Raw genomic sequence first — 25,342 nt, forward strand, 5'->3', positions numbered from 1 at the left:
ATGCATTAAATTTGTAAAGGACAAAGAACGCAAAGAAATCTTTTCCAGTAACGGAACATTTTGTTAGATTACAAGCCTGGAAATTTCTGGATTATTTCGTCATGTTCCATTATTTGGCCAGGATAATAAGCGGTGAAGAGATTAAGTGTGACCTGCCAGATGTGGGTTACTATCCAAATGTTGTGGAAAATCTGAAGGCTTGTCCTGGCTCATGAAGTTTGAGTCACTGCCCACAACTGAGGGTGGCTCACTCAGCATAAGTCTGATCACGATGGATTATAGAAATTCTGCAAGACTCATTCTGGCACTCAATGCATTTTAGGAAGGACTTGTAAAAACATCATTCCTCTACTGTTTTACGATTCATCCTTTTGATAGAAAAGCAAATCCACAATGAGAAAAAAAATAAATATAATACCTGGTTGTATTTTTGCATCTTCAGCTCATATCTAATCAGCTCATCGTCAATACATGATTTATGTTTCTCAGCAGGCTATGACGTAACATGTATGCCTACACAGCAAGTGATGCCTTTCCTAAGTGCTTATTGGGGTTGGGTTGATCATTTTACTGAGTCTCACAATATGCCTGACTTCAATTAAATAAAAACAAACAGTGTCTAGACTTCAGAGTTGCAGAAATAGGACGCCAAAACATTTCAGTGTCAGTATGGTGACTGGCTGGCTACTGAAAGGAGGCACGGACTGTCCTTCCCTTCAGCGGCTGTGGAGGGCGAATGTTGTTCTCCATGCGTTTCCTCTGCTCCTCCTCTTCAGTGTTAAAGAGCAACATCCTGAACTTCCCCATCTATAGCCATTAGGAAGGAAAAGGAGAACATTAGAAATGCAACAATCCAGTTCCTAACATAAGAATACACGTGCTTGAGAGCAAAAAGATAAAATATGGATTTTAAGTATTTTGATTTGCAATTTTTATTTTCCTCTGATATGGGTTTGCTAACTCGTTGAAATGTTCACCAGTCAGCAGTGTAAAACAATGCTACAGTCCCTTTTGAAAGTACTGGAACAGCAAAACCAATTCTTTTGTTTTTTGTTGCTGTACACTGAAGACAATGGAGCTGGAGATCAAAAGGTGAATCTGATCCAATAGATCAATGACCATACAGTTGTCTATGGGAGAAACGCAAACCATTGTGAAGCTGAGAAAAGGGGTAAGAAAAATCACAGCCATTCAACACAGCCAATTGCTGGGTTTCAGTCACGTGACTTTTCTTTGCGGTTTTACTGGAAATGAAATAGCTGGTGGTCTAAACCTGCCGTAGTACAAACAACTAGCGATAACTTATCAGAGTACGCTCGTAATCTAGAAGCCACTGCTTGCTTTAAATATATTCAGAAAATTGCTATGTGCAATGGAATCGACCCCTACAGTCTGGGAAAGAAGGATTTGTCATACAATCTTGAAAACTACCCTTCAGTCGAGTTCCCCGACATCTCAAACTATCTGGTGTTGCAGACATCCTTCTACACCACAAAACAGATGAAAGCATGGAAGAGTATGGAGGCTTACAACTTTTTTTCTTGGCTGGGTAAAGGACCTCGGGATCAAGTCGCTGCCGAATGAGTCCTGTATAGTTTTTGCCCGTGTAAGTTTGTTTTTTTAAAGCTTTTTGTTCACGTCTTTACAATGAAGCGCTGCAAATTGAAGTGTAAACAAACAACAGTTGGCTTGATTCTCACTTGTGTTGGCTCTTATCTCTCAGGTAAATCATTCACAAAGATCATCAGAAACCCCTTTAAAGACCTGGATCTTAGTTCAACAAGACAGAGAAGTGATCACGGCGCATTGTAACTATACGGCTGGGTAATAATTTTGTCGCAACCTTCATGCATATGGACTTTGTGAGGAGTGAGGAGTAAACAAAGAAACAGCTGGGGACTTTAGTGCTTCATGACTTAAAAAAAAAAAAAAAAGTACCATAAAATAACGACACATAGCAAGAGAAGTACTTAAACAATAAGGACATAACTGAGAGGGAAATACAAACCTTTCACCAAGTGGTCACTGCAAACTTGAGCATGCTTCGACTCGGCTCCCTTTGATTTCAGTGAGAGGTTCAAAAGCCACCTTTCTCAACATCTTTTTGTGAAATCCTGTGTTCGTTCACCCTTTATTAGTTCACAGGGAACCCTGAAGAAACTTTTATCAGTTTCACGGTTTGATCAATTCGAACAACCTAAAACGACGCAAGCGTAAGGCATTTTTCATGCGAGCAATGCACCTTCTCCGTACAAACGCTTCATCAACTGAGCTTTGGTAGACCACCAGCTAAAGTTTTGAATAACTAATGAGGCGGCTGTGATGTCACATGAAACCCAGAAATACAACAATTTGCAATGCCCTTGGGGGGTAGCTACCACCACCACTAGTGTACTAACAATAATTAATGCTAAAAGGCTCTTAAGTAGGAGACAAAGTGTTCATTGTGCTGCTCGCTCTACCATTTAACGATGATCTTTGTGTTATGATGCTTTTGGGAAACTTGGCACAGATTAGTACACAGACTATTCATGTGTACATTAAATAGTCCGGCCAAAAAATATTAACAGCAGTTGAGGACAAAGCATTGTAGAGCTGTGAAGAAAACCCCCAAAACAACACCGTTACATCTTTGACAACCTCCACAGGGCAGGGGTCAAGATATCACAATCCACCATTAAAAAAAAAAACAATATTGCAGAAATACTACAAGACACAAAACACTAGTCAACAGTAAGAATAGGACAGCCAGATTGGAATTGGCAAAGAAAAATAAGCCACAAAATCTTGGAAATAAGATTAACCTCAACCAAAGTAAGAGAAAGGCCAAAGTGTGGAGGAAGAAAGGATCTGCTTGTGATCCAAAACATACAAGCTCATTGGTCAAGCATGGTGGAGTATTATGGCTTGCATGACTGGTTCTGGAACGGGCTCACTAAATTTTATTGATGATGTAACGCCAGGATCAGACTAAACAATGTTTATCTTTCATGATGGTCGCCATGTCAGATTATTATATCATGGTGCCATAAATGCTTGCTGTGTCTTACCGTAGTTGTGATACTGGCAACACTACAGCTTTTATCCTGAGGCCAATCTTTGTTCATGTCCTTGCGTGTCGTCAGGAGGAGGGTCAAGAAACTTGAAATCATGGCCATTAAGGACCACATTATAGACGTTGTCAAACTCGACAAGGGCATACAGTCTTCTCAGTAAGGGCCTCTAACTACTGGAATAGTCTTCCTTGTGAGGTAACGGAAAGTTCAAATTATACAACTTTTAAAACCAGACTTAAGAGATGGATCAAAATTAACCAGTATTGTAACCATGAATAGCCCTCAGGTCACACATCACTCTTATACAAAATTACTCATTTTTGTGCTGGGTGCTTGTATTGTTTTTTGTTGTTGTTGCTGTTGTTTTATGTTGCTGTACTGACCTGCCAAGGGACTACAGATGAAAATTAGCTAATTTGCTAACTCTGGCACATTTACATTTTTAATTCAGATGGAGATGTTGATTAATGTGCATTGTCCCTTTTAAATAAACGAAAAAAAAAGAAAAGGAAATACAACCCCGATTCCAAAAAAGTTGGGACAAAGTACAAATTGTAAATAAAAACGGAATGCAATAATTTACAAATCTCAAAAACTGATATTGTATTCACAGTAGAACATAGACAACATATCAAATGTCAAAAGTGAGACATTTTGAAATTTCATACCAAATATTGGCTCATTTGAAATTTCATGACAGCAACACATCTCAAAAAAGTTGGGACAGGGGCAATAAGAGGCCGGAAAAGTTAAAAGGTACAAAAATGAACAGCTGGAGGACCAAATCGCAACTCATTAGGTCAATTGGCAATAGGTCATTAACATGACTGGGTATAAAAAGAGCATCTTGGAGTGGCAGCGGCTCTCAGAAGTAAAGATGGGAAGAGGATCACCAATCCCCCTAATTCTGCGCCGACAAATAGTGGAGCAATATCAGAAAGGAGTTCGACAGTGTAAAATTGCAAAGAGTTTGAACATATCATCATCTACAGTGCATAATATCATCAAAAGATTCAGAGAATCTGGAAGAATCTCTGTGCGTAAGGGTCAAGGCCGGAAAACCAGACTGGGTGCCCGTGATCTTCGGGCCCTTAGACGGCACTGCATCACATACAGGCATGCTTCTGTATTGGAAATCACAAAATGGGCTCAGGAATATTTCCAGAGAACATTATCTGTGAACACAATTCACCGTGCCATCCGCCGTTGCCAGCTAAAACTCTATAGTTCAAAGAAGAAGCCGTATCTAAACACGATCCAGAAGCGCAGACGTCTTCTCTGGGCCAAGGCTCATTTAAAATGGACTGTGGCAAAGTGGAAAACTGTTCTGTGGTCAGACGAATCAAAATTTGAAGTTCTTTATGGAAATCAGGGATGCCGTGTCATTCGGACTAAAGAGGAGAAGGACGACCCAAGTTGTTATCAGCGCTCAATTCAGAAGCCTGCATCTCTGATGGTATGGGGTTGCATTAGTGCATGTGGCATGGGCAGCTTACACATCTGGAATGACACCATCAATGCTGAAAGGTATATCCAGGTTCTAGAGCAACATATGCTCCCATCCAGACGACGTCTCTTTCAGTGAAGACCTTGCATTTTCCAACATGACAATGTCAAACCACATACTGCATCAATTACAGCATCATGGCTGCGTAGAAGAAGGGTCCGGGTACTGAACTGGCCAGCCTGCAGTCCAGATCTTTCACCCATAGAAAACTTTTGGCGCATCATAAAACGGAAGATAAGACAAAAAAGACCTAAGACAGTTGAGCAACTAGAATCCTACATTAGACAAGAATGGGTTAACATTCCTATCCCTAAACTTGAACAACTTGTCTCCTCAGTCCCCAGACGTTTACAGACTGTTGTAAAGAGAAAAGGGGATGTCTCCCAGTGGTAAACATGGCCTTGTCCCAACTTTGAGATGTGTCGTCATGAAATTTAAAATCACCTAATTTTTCTCTTTAAATGATGCATTTTCTTAGTTTAAACATTTGATATGTCATCCATGTTCTATTCTGAATAAAATATGGAATTTTGAAACTTCCACATCATTGCATTCCGCTTTTATTTACAATTTGTACTTTGTCCCAACTTTTTTGGAATCAGGGTTGTACAAAAAAGTCTGACATGCTAGACTTCTCACCAGGGTGTCATGGGCCATCCCAGATACCACATCGCTATCCATTGACTGTCACACTACAAGGCCCGTTTGTCATTCCCAACATTCGTATTTGGGCCCAATACTGGAAATTTGTCAGCTGTGACAAAATTATGTCAAAACTAGGCTGAATTCATGTAGTCTGATCTCGGCATACCTCATGATGGTAGCTGCAGAATGACTAGAGAAGTAAAAGATTCTGTCTGACAATTTACAGAGAAATGCATCCAGTTTGATTGGGAGGAACTTTATCATGCAGCAAGGCAAGACAATGACACAAACCACATTACCAACGCATCAGGAGGAAAAGGTAAAAGGTTTTAGACTGGCTGAGTCAATCACCAGAGCTTAACCCAATGGAGCATGCATTTCACCACCTGAACAGGACACTTAAACTTTACAAAACAAACAACTGAAAGAAGCTGTAGTAGAAGCACAGAACAGCATCACAAAAAAGAAAAAAGAAGAATGCAACAGTTTGGTGATGTCAGTGGGTCATTGGCTTGATGCAGTTATTGTAGGCAAAGGATATGCAGCCAAATATTAAGTGTTGTTTACTTCAAGACTCTCTGTTCCAATATTTCTCACCTAATATTGGATGGTCTGCTACCAAAGCTGTGCAAGTACGTAAGCGTATTTTAACAAAAGACTTTTATATAATTCCCATGCCAATTATATTGCCAATCAAACACCAATTTGGCAGTTCCTACATACAGATTACACAGGAACTGTCGACTTCGCTTCTACATAGCTAGAATCAAAATCAGAAAGAATTTCTCATTGAAAAACCAGGAGTTCATGCAAATGTAATTACATACACTGCATTAAACCTAAGACAGCCCTGATGTCCTGTTACAGCTATCAAAATACAGTACATGGGTACACCCCCCCCTTTTTTTTTTGAACAGAAAATTGCATCAGACAGCAATGCAGCAATATTCTACTGCTTATAAGACAGTCAGGTTGATGTTTGGGGGTGAAGCAATGGCCAAATGCAAGGCGCCTAACCCCCAACTGCTCTAGCAAGAGTGGTGGTGTGCCTTGTGTCTGATTAGCCAGAGGAAAAACTGATGATGTGATTATCAGTTTGGGCAAGACCCCAGCCATAACTAATAACTAACAGGTTGATGTGATGCTTTGGCCTTAATCAAGTTGATAAAGTATTGCAAAAGACCCTTAAGATGACAAACATTCCATAAGGAAAAAATGATAAGTCAAGATTGATTAGTATGTGTTAGAAATGCTTCAAGAAGGTTCTAGAAAGCTAGGTTACATAAAGTGCACAAGGGTTCCTCATGGGCTCTTTGAATAGTTCAGGGTTCTTAGTTTCCAGAAGGGTTTCTCAAACCCATTATCTTCTGTGTAGCAGATGAGGGATTGAGGGAAAACAGGGTTCATATGTGCCATATTAATAATTACTCTGAATGCTTCCCATCCAGCGCGGTTCGACCCAAACACACCTGCTACAGTCCGTTATAGGAACTGAACCCCACGATTCTGAAGGACAAACAAGGAAACTTTTTTTTTTGGAAGAGTGTACACAGTGAAGTGTTTAGATCATGTTTATTCTAAATACAGTATTGCTCGTGTGGTCTCCAGTGCCAAAAAGTAGAAAAGGGAAACCACACACTACATCGAAGTCTCTCATTGAGATGGAGACGAGCCTTAACAGATCAAATCAACTGGCAGTGATGAAAGAGCGAGGGACATGGAATGCACATTTTGTTAATGTTTCACCACTGCCTGATGGCACTGGATGACTGAAGGCAAGGCAAAGCAATTCTAAATTTTCTGCAGACATGAAAAGAAAGACATGCGAGTGCTTTGTGTGTTGGTATGTAACATGGCTATAGGGGGTGAAAATAAAACACACACGTATAAATTTTTCAAAGACTTGGGAATCAGTCTACACATGTAGTACTTATAACATGGTATATTGCTGCAATTACTTACACACACACACACGAAACAGGTTAATATCGCTCAGTGGTTCTTCAAAGCATGGACTCAGGGGATCTGAACCAGTTCACGGGTGTATATGGCAAAATGAATCCCTTTATTATTAAATTCACGTCGCTATAGATTTCCTGATGATTATTGTTGAACACATTCAGATTTTTACTGCAACTGTTTTATAGTGCAGTTGATACTTGCAACAGTTTTTGTTTTGAAGTTTCTAATTGTGATGTAAAATATTTACAGATGGATTTTATGGATATGTATACAAAAGCTTGTAATGCACTCATCAATTCCATCCATCCATCCATCCATCCATCCATCCATCCATTATCCGTAACCGTTTATCCTGTGCAGGGTCATGGGCAAGCTGGAGCCTATCCCAGCTGACTATGGGTGAGAGGTGGGGTACACCCTGGACATGTCACCAGATCATTGCAGGGCTGACACATAGAGACAAAGAACCATTCACGCTCACATTCACACCTACGGTCAATTTAGAGCCACCAATTAGCCTAACCTGCATATATTTGGACTGTGGGGGAAACCGGAGCACTCGGAGGAAACCCACGCAGACACGGGGAGAACATGCAAACTCCACACAGAAAGGCCCCCATCAGCCACTGGGCTCGAACCCAGAACCTTCTTGCTGTGAGGAGACAGTGCTAACCACTACACCACCATGCTGCCCACACTCATCAATTATCAAGCTTTAAAATAATATTGTACATTTCTATTGTAGGCCATGATAAAGTGCAGAAGAACTATTCTGTTGCCAGACTGCCCGATTTCAGTATTGAATAAAACAGCCATTACTCATCTCATTATCTCTAGCCGCTTTATCCTGTTCTACAGGGTCGCAGGCAAGCTGGAGCCTATCCCAGCTGACTACGGGCGAAAGGCGGGGTACACCCTGGACAAGTCGCCAGGTCATCACAGGGCTGACACATAGACACAGACAACCATTCACACTCACATTCACACCTACGGTCAATTTAGAGTCACCAGTTAACCTAACCTGCATGTCTTTGGACTGTGGAGGAAACCGGAGCACCCGGAGGAAACCCACGCGCACACAGGGAGAACATGCAAACTCCACACAGAAAGGCCCTCGCCAGCCACGGGGCTCGAACCCGGACCTTCTTGCTGTGAGGCGACAGCGCTAACCACTACACCACCGTGCCGCCCTATTATTATTTTTGTCATCATTGTGAGGCCCTGATATATTCTATTCTAACTGATCCACTGGTAACATTCAAAATTCAAATACGGGTTATGGAGTTTCTTGCAATTCTTCATGTGCAGTTGTAAATTTGTGCAGTTTGTGTATAATCGATTGCATGTTAGCAAGAAGAGACCATCACAGTGAGCTCTCTGGAAGAGAAAAATAATTAGACACAAGGTAAACTAAAGGCAAAAATGGTCGACATTAGAAAAGCAGCATAGAAAAAAAACGTTATTAACCAACTGCTCTGTTCGTTAATTTGTGAACTGCGTACATGTAAATCAAATTCAGACTCATTTTTGCGTTCAGAATAAATGGTGTTTGTGAGGAGACATGCAGTATGAGCTGTACTGCTGTGCACACATGCAGGACTCCACTGCTGTGACTCACCAGGAGTGACAGTTTCTCAGAATAAAAGCTAAAACCTTTGACCTGCATTCCTGAGACTTCAAAGCATCTCAGAATTGCATCTGTGCTCTTTACTGAACTCTGTATTGACACCTATCCCTGTACGCAGGAAACGATAGGATAGAAAGGAGATTACAAAAATGTATCAGGACACTGAAAGCTTGATGAATATTAGCCACAATGTAATCAGTAACACTGATATATAGCTGGAAAAATTGACTTCCGAGTCAATCAATGGGACAACTTCAAATACAAAAGTGGTCTCTCAATAAGAAGAATGCAAAGAATAGGCTTGCATTTATGGAACAAACCTGCTGGCCAAGTTGTAAAAATGAATGCACTACAACGTTCTGCCTACTTTCGTTTAGTGCTAATGGCTTACAGCTTTACAGGCCGTGACAAGATGATCAAGAGTCAACCTCAGACTTTTCCCGCAGTTATGTCATTGAGTAATTACTGACTGAATTTTTCTTTACAATGACAACCGTACAAAGTAATACATTAGCCCTTCATTCATCTCATCATAATTTCTTCCTATGTGGCACATGGTTGTTTTCCAATGGCACGCCCCAAGGCCAATGTTCCAATAGACATTCAATTTTTTTTTTTGTCCATCATTGTCTTCTGCACCTGCTGCTAATCAATCACCAACAGGTCTTCCACTTTTCTCCATGTCTTGTTTGATAAACACACGTCAAACAAAACAATGTTTCTGTAGTGCGTCATTTTCCATTCGGCAAACGTGAGCCAAGTATTACCTGACATTCTTATCCAGAGCGAAGTATAACAAGGGGTTACACGACATAGTGCTCCTGGAGCAGAGAGGGTTAAGGGCCTAATAGTGGCAGCTTGTCAGCATTGGGACTTGAACCCATGACCTTCAGATGAGTAACCCAGAGCCTTAACTGTTGAGTCACCACTGCCCCTCACTCAGAGGGAGTAAATAAAACTCTGACTCGCTCACTGTAAATGGCAGAACCCTTGAATGGGCTGTGAATTAGTGATTTCATACAACTGCTGGTTGGATATCTTAAAAGCCCAGTTTAGCTGACCTTCGACTTGAGTTGCTGGGTTTATTCCTTTCTTCATATCTTTGCGTGGGGGGGATATTCTTGTGAGTATACCCTCCAGATACCATTTTCCTCAGGAAACCATTCCATACTGTTTCTAATTTTTGTCCTTCTTTAGTGGAAAGATCCCATGCCTGGGTACTATAGAGCAACCGAGAGTGGACACATGCATTTAAAATATTCATGCGTGTGCTCAGATGAATCTCACAATCGGTCAAAACATCCATCCATCCATTATCCGTAACCACTTATCCTGTGCAGGGTCATGGGCAAGCTGGAGCCTATCCCAGCTGATTATGGGCGAGAGGCGGGGTACACCCTGGACAAGTCGCCAGGTCATCGCATGGCTGACACAGAGACAAGCAACAATTCACACTCACACCTACAGTCAATTTCGAGCCACCAATTAACCTAATCTTCATATCTTTGGACTGTGGGGGAAACTGGCGCACCCAGAGGAAACCCACGCAGACACGGGGAGAACATGCAAACTCCACACAGAAAAGTCCTCATCAGCCACTGGGCTCGAACCCAGGACCTTCTTGCTGTGAGGCGACAGTGCTAACCACTACACCACTGTGCCATCCCAGTCAAAACCTGTTTCAGCTCATTCCACTTCTAGAAGGAAAAAGAGACTCTAGGGTGTAAGAATGCAGAGGAGTTTTTAGTATTGGTAATTTCATATCCAAGGTAGTGGAAACTCCTGACATTCTTGATATCATAGTTATTGACCATTATTAAGGACTTCTTGTCCTTGATGGATTCATCCACATTGAATGCCATAGTTTCAATCTTGCTTGAGGACATTTGTATGCCAAATCTTCTGAAAGTATTGTCAAGTATCTCAAAGATCTGTAATACTTTGAGAATATTGCCACATCCTCAACATAGAGAAGCTCATTTACACAGGTTTTGCCACTCGCAGGGGCTCTTCTTCAGTAGCAGTTTAATTCGGCTCAAGGTTGCAGTGGATCTGGAGCCTGTCCCAGGAACGCTGTAGTCCAAGACAATACACCCTAGATGGGACATAGTGGGGCGGCACGGTGGTGTAGTGGCTAGCACGGTTGCCTAACAGCAAGAAGGTTCTGGGTTCGAACCCAGCGGCCGGCGAGGGCCTTTCTGTGTGGAGTTTGCATGTTCTCCCTGTGTCTGCGTGGGTTTCCTCCAGGTGCCCCGGTTTCCCCCACAATCCAAAAGACATGCGGTTAGGGTTAATATGGGACGGCCTTGGGCTGAGGTGCCCTTGAGTGAGGCACCCAACTCCCAACTGCTCCCTGGGCGCTGTTAGCATGGCTGCCCACTGCTCTGGGTATGTGTGTGTGGTCACTGCTCACATACATGTGTGTGTTCTCTGCTTCAGATGGGTTAAATGCAGAGTTAAACTTGTTAAATGCACAAGTTGTGATGAATAAAGTTGTGCTTTCTTTCATTGTAGGACAATATTAAGCACTTCTTGTTAGTAAATATTTTTCAGACCCCAATTTTAACACCCATTTTAAAAATGACTGAAAATTATAGTTATGTGTCACCCAATCTGCCATTGCCATGCTGTTTCCAATATATGATCATTTGAAAAATGAATTTTTGGTTAATTTTTATCCCCTGCTGGCTGAAAGGCCTGAAGGGGGGATTATATCGTGGCAATGTCTGTCCGAGGATAAGCGGCTACAGATAATGGATGGATGGACAATGTCTGTCTGTCCGTCCGTCCGTCCGTCCGTCCCGGTAAGGGTACTCACCTTCTGAAATCAAGTCCTCTCACAATTTTTCAAGGAATTTCACGAAACTTGACAATATTCTTTGTTATATGTTGGTAATACACATATTGTAATTTCATTCAATTCAGTCACATTTTACCAGATTTATGGCATAGTTGCCAGCGGGAGACATTGTGCTCTCAGAGCACTCGTTATTGACATTACCAAGTATTAAACTGTTGACTGGGACTGTTTTGTTTATAAAGTCAATAGTAATTAAAAACAAGAAGACAGAGTCATCTATATCCCCCACCCTATATACCAACTATATACCAAGTTTCAAGATATTATTTGTCACATTTTTCAAGTTCTGCTGCAGGAAACCAACCCTACCTCTTTACACTGACCTCAGCAGCCCATGGCATAAACCCACCTGACCTTTAGTCCAGGGGAGCTAGAAATTAAAATCTCATATTTCTTAGTATCAAAAGGTACATACACATTACTTAATCAACACATATACCAACTTTCAACACTCTCAAAAGAGATGTGTTAAAAACAACACATATTTAACACATCAGCGTGTTTATATAAGGACAACACAGTTTGTGTTAATAAATGTGTTGAACTCTATAACACAGTAACTGTGTTGAACTATTTAACACACTAGTGTGTTAAAACAACACAGTTTGTGTTTTATTTATTTATTTAAATAAATAAAAACACAAACTGTGTTGTTTTAACACACTAGTGTGTTAAATAGTTCAACACAGTTACTGTGTTATAGAGTTCAACACATTTATTAACACAAACTGTGTTGTCCTTATATAAACACGCTGATGTGTTAAATATGTCTCATCTCATTCATCTCATCTCATTATCTCTAGCCGCTTTATCCTGTTCTACAGGGTCGCAGGCAAGCTGGAGCCTATCCCAGCTGACTACGGGCGAAAGGCGGGGTACACCCTGGACAAGTCGCCAGGTCATCACAGGGCTGACACATAGACACAGACAACCATTCACACTCACATTCACACCTACGGTCAATTTAGAGTCACCAGTTAACCTAACCTGCATGTCTTTGGACTGTGGGGGAAACCGGAGCACCCGGAGGAAACCCACGCGGACACGGGGAGAACATGCAAACTCCACACAGAAAGGCCCTCGCCGGCCACGGGGCTCAAACCCGGACCTTCTTGCTGTGAGGCGACAGTGCTAACCACTACACCACCGTGCCGCCCCGTTTCTATATTCTATAATTAAATACTAGCTGGACAAATGTTCCACTGCCAAAATGTGCAGGCTGACAAATGTATGTCAAGCCCAAACACATGAGAACTATTAACATCATAAAGCAGGAACAGTGTGTATTTGTACACATGGAGGATAAAACTGACACTATTTTTAGTAACTCAGAGTTAAAATGATTGTTCATACAAAATAAACTACTAAAGCTTCAAAGCTCCTATTGTTAACATAAGGCCTGGAATAGCTGCTACATACAGTTGTGGTCAGAAGTTTACATACAGTGACATGAACGTCATCTTGGATATGAAGGTCATGGCAATATTTGGGCTTTCAGTAATTTCTTTGAACTGTTCTTTTTCTGTGGCAGAATGATTGTACAGCATACATATTTAATAAAAAAAACCCACTAGAATTTGGTGCATAAGTTTTAATTTTCTTTCGGTTTTCTGATATCAACACAGGGCTAAAATTATACATACATGGTCAAAAATATACATACAGCACACCTAATATTTGGGTAAAATGTCTCTTCGCAAGATACACCTTGACCAAACATTTTTGTTTACCATGAACAAGCTTCTGGCAGAATTCTGGTTGGATATTTCACAACTCTTCATGGTAGAATTGGTAGAGTTCAATTAATTTTTTTTTCTTGGCATGGACTCGACTTATAAGCACGGTCCATTTATTTTCAATAGGGTTGAAGTCAGGGCTTGTTTGTTACAGTGCCCCTCTGTATATGGTGGTCATTGTGGCCAAGCAACTCAATCTTTGTCTCATCTGACCATACAGCTTTCCTCCAGAAGGCTTTTTTCTTTGTCCATGTGGACAGCTTCAAACTTTACTTAAGCTTGAAGGTGTCGATTTTAGAGCAGGGGGTTATTTCTTGGATAGCAGCCTCTTGGTCCATGGTGATGTAAAACTCACTGAACTGTAGACCGTGATCCATCAGCTTCCAGTTCATGGCAGGGCTGTGCCACGGTGGTTCCCAGGTTGTTCCTGACCATCCAAACCAATTTCCTTTCAGCTGAGGGTGACAGATTGGATTTTCTTGAAGCAAAGTGGCTTGGCAAAGTGACTACACCTCACAATAACTTGCATACAATTGTTTGAACTGATCTTGGAATTTGCAGTTGTTTAGAAATGGCTCCAAGAGACATTCTGGAGTTGTGTATATCTGTGATCCTCTTTCTCAGATCTGCACTGAGCCCCATGGACTTTCCTATTGTATTGTGTGTTGGTCAATCCAATGAGTGCTGTAAACAAACCCTGTTTATGAAGGCACAGAGAAGCTACCAGCTGTAGTCAATCATGATCACTAACAGGAAGTTAAGAGACCTCGGCCTTGGCAAGATAAGAGACATTTTGGAAGTTTCAGTAACTCTGAATAATAATCTAAGTGAGCGTATGTAAACTTTTGACCCTGTATGTATAATTTTGACCCTGTGTTGATTTCAGAAAACCCAAAGAAAATTAAAACTTGCGCACCAAATTCTAGTGCTTTTTTTAATTAAAGATGTACGCTGTACAATCATTCTGCCACAGAAAAAGAACAGTTCAAATAAATTACTGAAAGCCCAAATATTGCCATGACCTTCATATCCAAGATGACATGCAGGTCACTTCTGACCACAACTGTACTCGTTAGGTTTATGCTAACTGAAGCACAAAGGACACTGTTTAGTTCAGTGCTAAAAATAGAACAATACATTAGTGTTATAAAAACTAAATACAACCCCGATTCCAAAAAAGTTGGGACAAAGTACAAATTGTAAATAAAAACGGAATGCAATAATTTACAAATCTCAAAAACTGATATTGTATTCACAGTAGAACATAGACAACATATCAAATGTTGAAAGTAAGACATTTTGAAATTTCATGCCAAATATTGGCTCATTTGAAATTTCATGACAGCAACACATCTCAAAAAAGTTGGGACAGGGGCAATAAGAGGCTGGAAAAGTTAAAGGTACAAAAAAAGGAACAGCTGGAGGACCAAATTGCAACTCATTAGGTCAATTGGCAATAGGTCATTAACATGACTGGGTGTAAAAAGAGCATCTTGGAGTGGCAGCGGCTCTCAGAAGTAAAGATGGGAAGAGGATCACCAGTCCCCCTAATTCTGCGCCGACAAATAGTGGAGCAATATCAGAAAGGAGTTCGACAGTGTAAAATTGCAAAGAGTTTGAACATATCATCATCTACAGTGCATAACATCATCAAAAGATTCAGAGAATCTGGAAGAATCTCTGTGCGTAAGGGTCAAGGCTGGAAAACCATACTGGGTGCCCGTGATCTTCGGGCCCTTAGACGGCACTGCATCACATACAGGCATGCTTCTGTATTGGAAATCACAAAATGGGCTCAGGAATATTTCCAGAGAACATTATCTGAACACAATTCACCGTGCCATCTGCCGTTGCCAGCTAAAATTCTATAGTTCAAAGAAGAAGCCGTATCTAAACATGATCCAGAAGCGCAGACGTCTTCTCTGGGCCAAGGCTCATTTAAAATGGACTGTGGCAAAGTGGAAAACTGTTCTGTGGTCAGACGAATCAAAATTTGAAGTTCTTTATGGAAATCAGGGACGCCGTGTCATTCGGACTAAAGAGGAGAAGGACGACCCGAGTTGTTATCAGCGCTCAGTTCAGAAGCCTGCATCTCTGATGGTATGGGGTTGCATTAGTGCGTGTGGCATGGGCAGCTTACACATCTGGAAAGACACCATCAATGCTGAAAGGTATATCCAGGTTCTAGAGCAACATATGCTCCCATCCAGATGACATCTCTTTCAGGGAAGACCTTGCATTTTCCAACATGACAATGCCAAACCACATACTGCATCAATTACAGCATCATGGCTGCGTAGAAGGGTCCAGGTACTGAACTGGCCAGCCTGCAGTCCAGATCTTTCACCCATAGAAAACAGTTGGCACATCATAAAACGGAAGATACGACAAAAAAAGACCTAAGACACTTGAGCAACTAGAATCCTACATTCGACAAGAATGGGTTAAACATTCCTATCCCTAAACTTGAGCAACTTGTCTCCTCAGTCCCCAGACGTTTACAGACTGTTGTAAAGAGAAAAGGGGATGTCTCACAGTGGGAAACATGGCCTTGTCCCAACTTTTTTGAGATGTGTTGTTGTCATGAAATTTAAAATCACCTAATTTTTCTCTTTAAATGATACATTTTCTCAGTTTAAACATTTGGTATGTCATCTATGTTCTATTCTGAATAAAATATGGAATTTTGAAACTTCCACATCATTGCATTCCGTTTTTATTTACAATTTGTACTTTGTCCCAACTTTTTTGGAATCGGGGTTGTACATACTTTTTCAGATTTAATTTTATCATGCAAACCAAACTTTGGGTCACAACTCCCACTTGAACCTAACCCTTACATGAAGGGACACTAAATTATGTGCAGAGGAAGAAAAGTGATTCTAATTTCAGCATGGCTGTTGTGATTATTTTTAGCTCTGAAATGCCTGTAGTGCGTTTTAAAAGATATCAGTAATCTACACTGTTACAAACCACATAAGTAGGTCAATTTGAGCTCCTGAAAAACCTCAGTTTCGATGCAAGTGCATGATGCAAGATCTGATACTCACAGCCAGCTACTCAACATGATTATTAGCCAGCTATAGCTCCAGTGTAAAACTAAAATGGCAAACTTCACACAGATGTCAAACTGATCTTGACCCGAGGAAAGGTGTTTTGTTTTGTTTTTTTTTGGCCATAGATTCACCATGCATTTCCATTGGCTAACCTCTCCATTAAGTACCCAAATGATTGAAACCAATATGATGGTCAAGGACCAGAGAAAATCTGTCTACCATGAGGAAGTCCTGTGGCAAGATGTAAATGCATAAACACACAGACCTGCAGGTGTTTAAAGGTAGGTAACCCACCTGCTTCTCCGAGACGGTAATAGGATCAGCCAGAACGATCCATACGACACTTTCATACAGTGGAGGAGTGGTCAAAGAGCCAGGGTAGGTCCAAAACCTTAGACTAGAAGGTAGGAGGCATTTTGGGTTGAAACCTTTGAAATTTGCGACGTTTCCCTTGAAATCAAAGAATAAAACAAGTCAAGGCTTGAGTGTATACAGCAAGGATGGTGATGAGGACATGAAAATGCAGCAAGCACCATCTCTCTCAATACATGATTTTTTAAAATTTTTTAAATGTTCTCACTAAATATTTTTGTACAAATTTTCTTAAACAGATTTTTTTAATAACTTCTGCATAATTGAGTTAGTACAAAAACATTTTGGGATTTCCAAACATTATCTTTCCAACAAAAAAGAAAATATTACAGAAAGTTTGTACATCAGTAAAGAAAGCAACATATTTAAGTAATATTGGCTGGTGTTGAATGGTCTATCAGATATATTCCATTCAGCTAGCATGATAGTGAACGAGTCGGAGGAGTTTAATATCATGCTAGCTGAATGGAATATATCTGAGAGACCACGAAAAAAAGCCAGCCAATATTATTATTATACATACACACTCTTTATATCAGCATTCTCGAAGGCCAACACTAGCTTACCCACGAATCGGTGCTGTTAGTGCAGCAGTACAGTTACCTTCCAGCCGGTGTGGTGTTAGCGAAGGCCAATGCTAGCGCAGTCAAGTCAAATATTATTTTTCCTGTGTAATTTACTTAGTTACTTTTAAAATCAACATTGGCAACTACACACAACGGAGCGACCTGGCAGCCAAAATTCTCTCAAAATCTTCTGCTTTTAACGAAGCAAACCTCGCGGCCATGTTTGTTTACAAACTGTCACAGTCACTCGCTAGCATGGAAGTTTTACGTCTCCAACATGTGACGTTGTGTTGTCTTGACAATGTGCTATATTGTAACAATACTGCACGCTCATTCTCCATTGGGGAGAGTGGCGTAATACATGGAGGAAAAGCGATGTAACAATATTGCATGCCATCAATAAACCCACTAGAAGGGAATAGAATACATACATGTTATTTACCAGCTGGGAGGTCCATATTGTGAAATACCGTGACCGAGGTCTTGAAAGTACTGACCGAGGCCCTCTGGGCCGAGATCAGTATTCGAGGCCGAGGTCACGGTATTTCACCATACGGACCGACCTTAAGCTGGTAAATAATATATATCTTTTTTCTTTACCAAATTCTAACAGAAAACGAGAGCACCCGAAAGGGAAAACAGAGGCAAGCCGCCATTTTGAATCCTCATTCACGGCTGTAATGCAAATTGCTTTCTCCTCAGTATACAAGTGCACTTCCATGGCAGGAAAAAAACATTTTGCCGCCTATGTAGTCCCCTATTTATACAAATAGGAGTCATTCAGAATTCAGCCATGTTTTTGCTCGGTGTTAGCAAATTACAGGTTTTTAGCTTTCTCCTGAAATGTTTTATTTTATTTCTTCTTCCTCAGGGAATTTTTGAAAATCTTATAAAAAAAAAAAAAAAAAGATAAATGTTGACAAAAAATTCTACTATGTTTGTTGTTGTGAACGAGCGAGTCGCCAGAGGTCCGTAACCGGGGTCCGTAACTGGGGTCTGTACCGTAGGATATGGACCCACTCGCCAGCCAATCAGAGCGCAGGATTTGGACTGCGAAAAAAATAAATGTTTTTATTCTAAAAAAAAAAAAAGTGTGTACTGTAAGTATAATAATATGCAATAGACCACTTTACAGACAAAAAAAAAAAAAATCACGAAAACTGCTGGGTTTTGCTGGCATTAACGTTTTGATGACGTCAAATTCTCCAGAAGATCCATTGTGGCAGATCCAAGATGTTCAATAAAACTTACCAGTGAATTTCCAACTGCCCAAATTGAAAAAGTAAACTGGTGTTAACCCAGTACTGTTACTTTATAGCATTTTTGATGTATAAACATTAATTTCATTATTTTTTGAAGGCATCTTTGCTTTACAGCATTTCTTTGCATGTGCCCAAGACAGCATAAACATACCTTGAATTTGACCATATACAAGGCATCAGTTATAGTATGTAGATCTCTGTGTCCATCTCCTTTCTGTAATTAACCACACCAAAATACAATTAAAAGGGTTATGTTGCACAAAAACCTGGGAATTTCATAAAGCCCCGTTTGAACTGCTGTATGCATACTTACTACAGTGGCAGCTACAATTATTGACACCTTAACGATCTTTTGGCCATTGCTAAAGTAGAAAAGACTTTCAATATGTAAATTGTGCATATTGTGCATGAATAATTACTCAAACTTCCACTGGGGGGGGGGGGGGGGGAGGAGAGTTGATTCCCGATCACATGACACCGTTTCACAGTTATCGAAACTTTTCCACAATTATCGACATCCAGATGATTATTTATAAAAAATAATCAGTATGCGGTATTAACAAAACAGTTTATTTAAAATTTGCTTTACATAGACTTATATCTCATCCCATTATCTCTAGCCGCTTTATCCTGTTCTACAGGGTCGCAGGCAAGCTGGAACCTATCCCAGCTGACTACGGGTGAAAGGCGGGGTACACCCTGGACAAGTCGCCAGGTCATCACAGGGCTGACACATAGACACAGACAACCATTCACACTCACACCTATGGTCAATTTAGAGTCACCAGTTAACCTAACCTGCATGTCTTTGGACTGTGGGGGAAACCGGAGCACCCGGAGGAAACCCACGCGGACACGGGGAGAACATGCAAACTCCACACAGAAAGGCCCTCGTCGGCCACGGGGCTCGAACCCGGACCTTCTTGCTGTGAGGCGACAGCGCTAACCACTACACCACCGTAGACTTATATTTAGTACAAAATATATTTTATATAAATATACTGATGTCAATGCTTACGTAAATGAGGAAGTAATTCTAATGTTTGTAAACAAATGAGCGGATAATGTTTAACCTGTGTGAGAAAATCTTTTTGTTCCACTTTCTAATTATTTTCACTGTTGTTTGTATTAATTTCTAGTTTTGTAGTTTACCAATAAATGTCAACAGGAAATTGACATTGTAACCACATGAAAATCCAGGTCAAAGGTCACATGTCATTCCTCAAGCCAAAATATAAAATGTCTACTGATATTGTAATATGTGGTAGATATTTACAACAAACTGCAAAAAAAAAAAAAAAAATGTTCTGAATGGAATAGAAAAATCTGAATATTTCAACCATGTCATTTTTTTTATATGCTAGGAATTTAATTCTGGTCTAATTCTATTTATTGCAATAGGATTCCAAACACTCTAGAAACATTCCATTATGATATGAACCAGAAAAAAATTATTATAAATTACAGCACTTTTTTTTTTAAAGTACTTCATCTACTTCAACAATGTTACACAAAGATTGATCCATAACAGTTGTAAATGTCACTTAATTCCACAGGGTGTCGATAATGGTGGATACTGGTGAAAGTGATCCCTATTATCGACACCTCACGTGACTTCTCAAACGCACGTTTAGATACAAAATGGTGACTTAAATGAAAGAGCAAGAAACAAAGTAGGTTTCGACAAGGAGATCACAAAATATTGGTGAATTTTATAAGTAAAAGCATGCCCATGATCTTTCCACCATGCTTACCTGCGATGATAACATCCAGGTTTTCCTAAAATTGCTGATCATGTGAAAAAATTCCATCTTAGGTAACGAGCTGTATCATCAGACGATAAGATCAAAGGGCGAGGGGGGTCTTCTGGGTGATTAATTAACTAATAATAACTGCTGTAATTGAAACTTACCTTTGTAAAATTGTTTTTTATTGGTAAGTCTGAAAAAAAGTGTCGATAATTACGGACTGTCGATAACTGTAGCCGCCATTCTAATCAGGTTAGATTCTTATTTGTAAATTCACACAAAATGTTCTGAATACCATCTACTGCCACCAAAATAAAGATATTTTCCAATTAGGTGAAAATGACAATATTTTCACCTTGACCAGTTAGTGTATTTTAAATGAACTTCCATAAATTAATAATAAAAAATGTTTAATATATAATGGTTTGATTCATTTTAGAAGCTCCAACCTCCAAAAAGATGCCCAGCACAGCCAAGCCATCAGGAGCTGCAGCGGCTTCACCAAACGTGCGATGGCGCACAGCATTCCAATGCACCAGATGTAGCTGTAGGAAAGGAAAGATGGGAGTAAAACTTGAGAGACAGAGATTGGCTCTGGTGATTTTTTTTTTTTTAATCGCAAATTTGTGTTCACACCTCAGACACGTAGGTCTTCCCACTGACAGTGTGTTCAGAGCCATCACAGTCTTTTCCTCCCCAGTGGAAGTGAAACTGTTTGAGCCGGTACGCATTTTCAAGTGGACCTCCTTGGATCACTGTCATGGGAGAAGTGATTCAGCGAGTGATCATATTCCATGAGCTGGATGTCTAAAGTTGTGTGGGCTACTGAATGTTATATGTGTAAGATTTTGCTATATACCATGTCTGAAAAGGCAAACTCCTTGAAGCCATATTTTATTTAGAGTCTTTTGTTTCCCCACTGAGAACACTTTACTGTACAGGTTACATGAATAGTTTGGTGAAAATTCACATTTACACAAATTTTTAACATTACTCCAAATGTAGTCCATTACCCAAGGTATACTTGCCAACCCTCTGAGAATGAAGAGTGGTAGATCACATTGTGTGACAGTTGTGCCGTTCTAGAGGGATCCGGGGGCATGCCCTCCCCATGAAAAATTAAAAAAAAAAAAAGCACATTCTCCTGCATTCTGAGTGCCACATCTGAAGCAAATTGATCACGAAATCAGACCTACATACTTCACAAAATGCATGCTTCTCACCTTGCCTCAATGCTTTAATGCATGGATGATCTGATGAGCAACTCGCCCTAAACTTGTCATCGCGAATCTTTAATTCAGAGTTTGCATTATTTGTGATCACCAGAGTGTGTTTGGTTTTTACACATAATAATGTGATTTGTTGGAACATGTGAGCTCATTGCTGATTGGCTAGAGCCATAACGAAAACAATGGAATGGTGCGATAGAGCGATACAATTTAGATTCAACATCATTGCGCAGTTCCATTGGCTCTCTGCTTCACTCCATAGGACTATTTGACGCTATATACTTGTATCCCCTGTGCCGAAAACAGCTGAAACAAGATCAGAAGAACAAATCCAACAGTGTTCAGTGATTATTTTTAATGCGGTAGTTTTTAGAACTAAAAGCGGTAGGCAGGATTCACCTTTCAAGATCAGTAGACTACCTCGTGAATCGGTAGAGTTGGCAAGTATGCAAAGATACTCAGCGTTTTTCTTCATTTCATACCGGTATGAGGCTGTAAAAGAAGCCGCTTATCTACAATATATTTCATAAATTCGTGTCAAAACACCTACGACACAATATTGAATTCACTCACTCGCTATTTGGCATGGCACTGCAATGATGTGGCTGCCCTGACTTCCATCAAAGTTTCTAGGGAAGTTACAGTAGTGGTTTCCCGTTGCCTTCTACTGGATTATTTTATAGAGCTTTTCTCCTCTCAACCATTCTCTCTCTCTCACACACACACGGATAATTTAGAGTAGCCAGTTAACCTAACTGCATGTCTTTGGACTGTGGGGGAAACCAGAGCACCCAGAGGAAACCCACACAGATGGAGTTTGCATGTTCTCCCCACACAGATAGGCTCCCGGTAGCGGTGAGGTTCACACCCAGAGCTTTCTTGCTGTGAGGCGACAGTGCCGCCCCAATATTGAATACATGAGCAAAACTTTGACCTGGAGTAGCCAGCATTTACAAGCAGAATAGCTTTTTTCTTAGCATAATTTGATATTCTGTGAAGAATGACAAGAGGGCGGCACGGTGGTGTAGTGGCTAGCACTGTCGCCTCACAGCAAGAAGGTTCTGGGTTCAAGCCCAGTGGCAGACAGGGGCTTTTCTGTGTGGAGTTTGCATGTTCTCCCTGTGTCTGCATGGGTTTCCTCCGGGTGCTCCGGTTTCCCCCACAGTCCAAAGACATGCAGGTTAGGTTAACTGGTGGCTCTAAATTGACCGTAGGTGTGAATGGTTGTTTGTCTCTGTGTCAGCCCTGCGATGACCTGGTGACTTGTCCAGGGTGTACCCTGCCTCTCACCCATAGTCAGCTGGGATAGGCTCCAGCTTGCCTGCGACCCTGTACAGGATAAGTGGTTATGGAGAATGACAAGAATTTTGGGACGTTTTGTGGAATTGTACAAGAAGTTGTACAAAATGATAAGTCTAAATTTGTAAGAAAATAAAAGTTACATAATTGTTTATCTTAAAATGAGATTATGCAACTAACACTTTCATTCAACGCAAGTCCATAAAGATTGTTATTTTTATTTATAGAAAATATTTTGGTGAGTCAGCCTACAACTTCTATTACTTGTAGGTAGATTATCATAATAGCGCCAACGCAAAACTAAAGAAGTGCATATAGAACAAACAAACAAACAAACGTAGATTATCTGCATTTGACTTAAAGAGAAAATTGTGTAATTTTTTTTTTAGCTGAACTCTTCCTTTAATAACATGTCCGTTACGGCATATCTCAATCATGGTCTAAGGAATGAATACCTTAATTTCTACATGTATCACGTTTAGATATACAGTATGAGGACAGAGTGAGGGATGACCTAGTAGTCGCTCACTGTCAAACATGCCTAGTAATGGAATTGGACAATTTATCTTTCTGTAATAAATTATACAGAAACCCACAAAGCCCTAATTGCCACTTAGCTACCACGTCCCTATGGAGAGTCACCTGCTGATTTTGAGTGTGTACCTGTTTCTCTGAGAATGTGAAGTGCAGGTTTGCTTTCCTGGGAAAAATGTTCTTGCCAGACTACCATGTAAAAAGTGAACTTGAATGAACACCCTTACCTAAAACTCCTAACCGTATTTGAACTGTATTACTCATTTTCCACTTTTTTCAGATTTTAATATGCAATAATTTTAAATAACTGAAAGATACGCCACTGCTACATTGTTGCACTGAATGATGGGTCTTTCATTTCTTTCTCTTTGGCAATTCACCAGCAGATGTGTCCTCAATGTTTGGGTACAGTAGGATCAAGAATGCTGACAGATGTTTTAACCATGGCGGCACGGTGGTGTAGTGGTTAGCACTGTCGCCTCACAGCAAGAAGGTTCTGGGTTCGAGCCCCGTGGCCGGCGAGGGCCTTTCTGTGTGGAGTTTGCATGTTCTCCCCGTGTCCGCGTGGGTTTCCTCCGGGTGCTCCGGTTTTCCCCACAGTCCAAAGACATGCAGGTTAGGTTAACTGGTGACTCTAAATTGACCGTAGGTGTGAATGGTTGTCTGTGTCTATGTGTCAGCCCTGTGATGACCTGGCGACTTGTCCAGGGTGTACCCCGCCTTTCGCCCGTAGTCAGCTGGGATAGGCTCCAGCTTGCCTGCGACCCTGTAGAACAGGATAAAGCGGCTACAGATAATGAATGAATGAATGAATGTTTTAACCATTTTCAGTGTTTGCTGAAGAAAACACAGTAAGTGACATCATACAACTGGAAGATGATGCCAAACAAGTACATAAGATCTCAAGAACCAATATAAATACAAAGACAAACAGCCCAGTCTGTGTTCTTTCCTTAGTGCTATTTGTTTCATAGGCAGAATTATAACTTTAGTTGAAATACTGACGCACACAAAAACTGAGTGCAATAATTACACAGATGCAAGGTCAGAGGAGAAATTACATGTGTCAGCCAAATCATGCTGAGGTAATGGCGTAATAGTGTTTCTGAATCAGACACTTTAAATGTACAGTCGGATATATGGAACATGACAATTTTTGTAATTTTGCTTCTGTATACCACTACAATGGAATTGAAATAAAGCAATCAAGATGTGATTGAAGTGTAGACTTTCAGCTTTAATTTATTACAAAAACTAGACAGGGACACTCTAACGAGTGCAAACCCCGCCTTTTCCCTATTAAAATACATTGGGCGAAAATTTTGAAGTTCTGCCATGACCTTGACCTTTGACCTCCAAAATTTAATGGTTTCCTTCCTGGGTGATTGGCAACACATGTACAAAATTTGGTCCAAATCGATCCATTGGTTCTTGAGATATCTTGCAGACACACAGACAGACAGACAGACAGACAGACAGACAGATACACACACACACACAGACTGACGCAGGTGAAAATAATAACCCCTCCGACTACTGTCGGCGGGGTTAAAAACAGCCACTGAAGGTGGCTGCAGTAAAAGGTACAGCAAAACATCTCAAAGAAGGAAACTCACCATTTGGTAAGGTCCATGGGTGACTTCAGGCAGTCACTGACTGAAAAGGACTTGCAATCAAGTATTAAAAATAATCCTTATGTTTTCATTATGCGATTCCTAAATTAACGGTTAACACAATAGCTTTGTAAAACCCCTTGAATTAAAGCAGAAAGTCTACACTTTAATCACATCTTGGTTGCTTCATTTCAAATCCAGTTTGGTTGTGTACAGTGGCAAAAATACCAATATTCTGTCACTGTCCAAATTTTTATGGCCCCGACTGTA

At 40.6% G+C, this 25,342-nt stretch overlaps 1 protein-coding gene across 1 annotated transcript in view; it reads right to left on the reverse strand.

The window, feature by feature from the left end:
• Window positions 1-593: 593 nt before the first annotated feature.
• Window positions 594-25,342, reverse strand: part of ca7 (carbonic anhydrase VII) — a 29,777-nt gene continuing 5,028 nt past the window's right edge. The window contains exons 3-7 of the mRNA XM_060911775.1: window positions 21,034-21,152; window positions 20,847-20,942; window positions 18,801-18,863; window positions 16,744-16,899; window positions 594-807 (exon numbers count right to left, since the gene is read on the reverse strand). Coding sequence (XP_060767758.1) covers window positions 685-807; window positions 16,744-16,899; window positions 18,801-18,863; window positions 20,847-20,942; window positions 21,034-21,152 — 557 coding nt within the window. The 3' untranslated portion in view covers window positions 594-684. The remainder of the gene's footprint in view (window positions 808-16,743; window positions 16,900-18,800; window positions 18,864-20,846; window positions 20,943-21,033; window positions 21,153-25,342) is intronic.

This window comes from Neoarius graeffei, chromosome 27, assembly GCF_027579695.1.
Source record: "Neoarius graeffei isolate fNeoGra1 chromosome 27, fNeoGra1.pri, whole genome shotgun sequence".
In the NCBI taxonomy this organism is placed as follows: domain Eukaryota; kingdom Metazoa; phylum Chordata; class Actinopteri; order Siluriformes; family Ariidae; genus Neoarius; species Neoarius graeffei.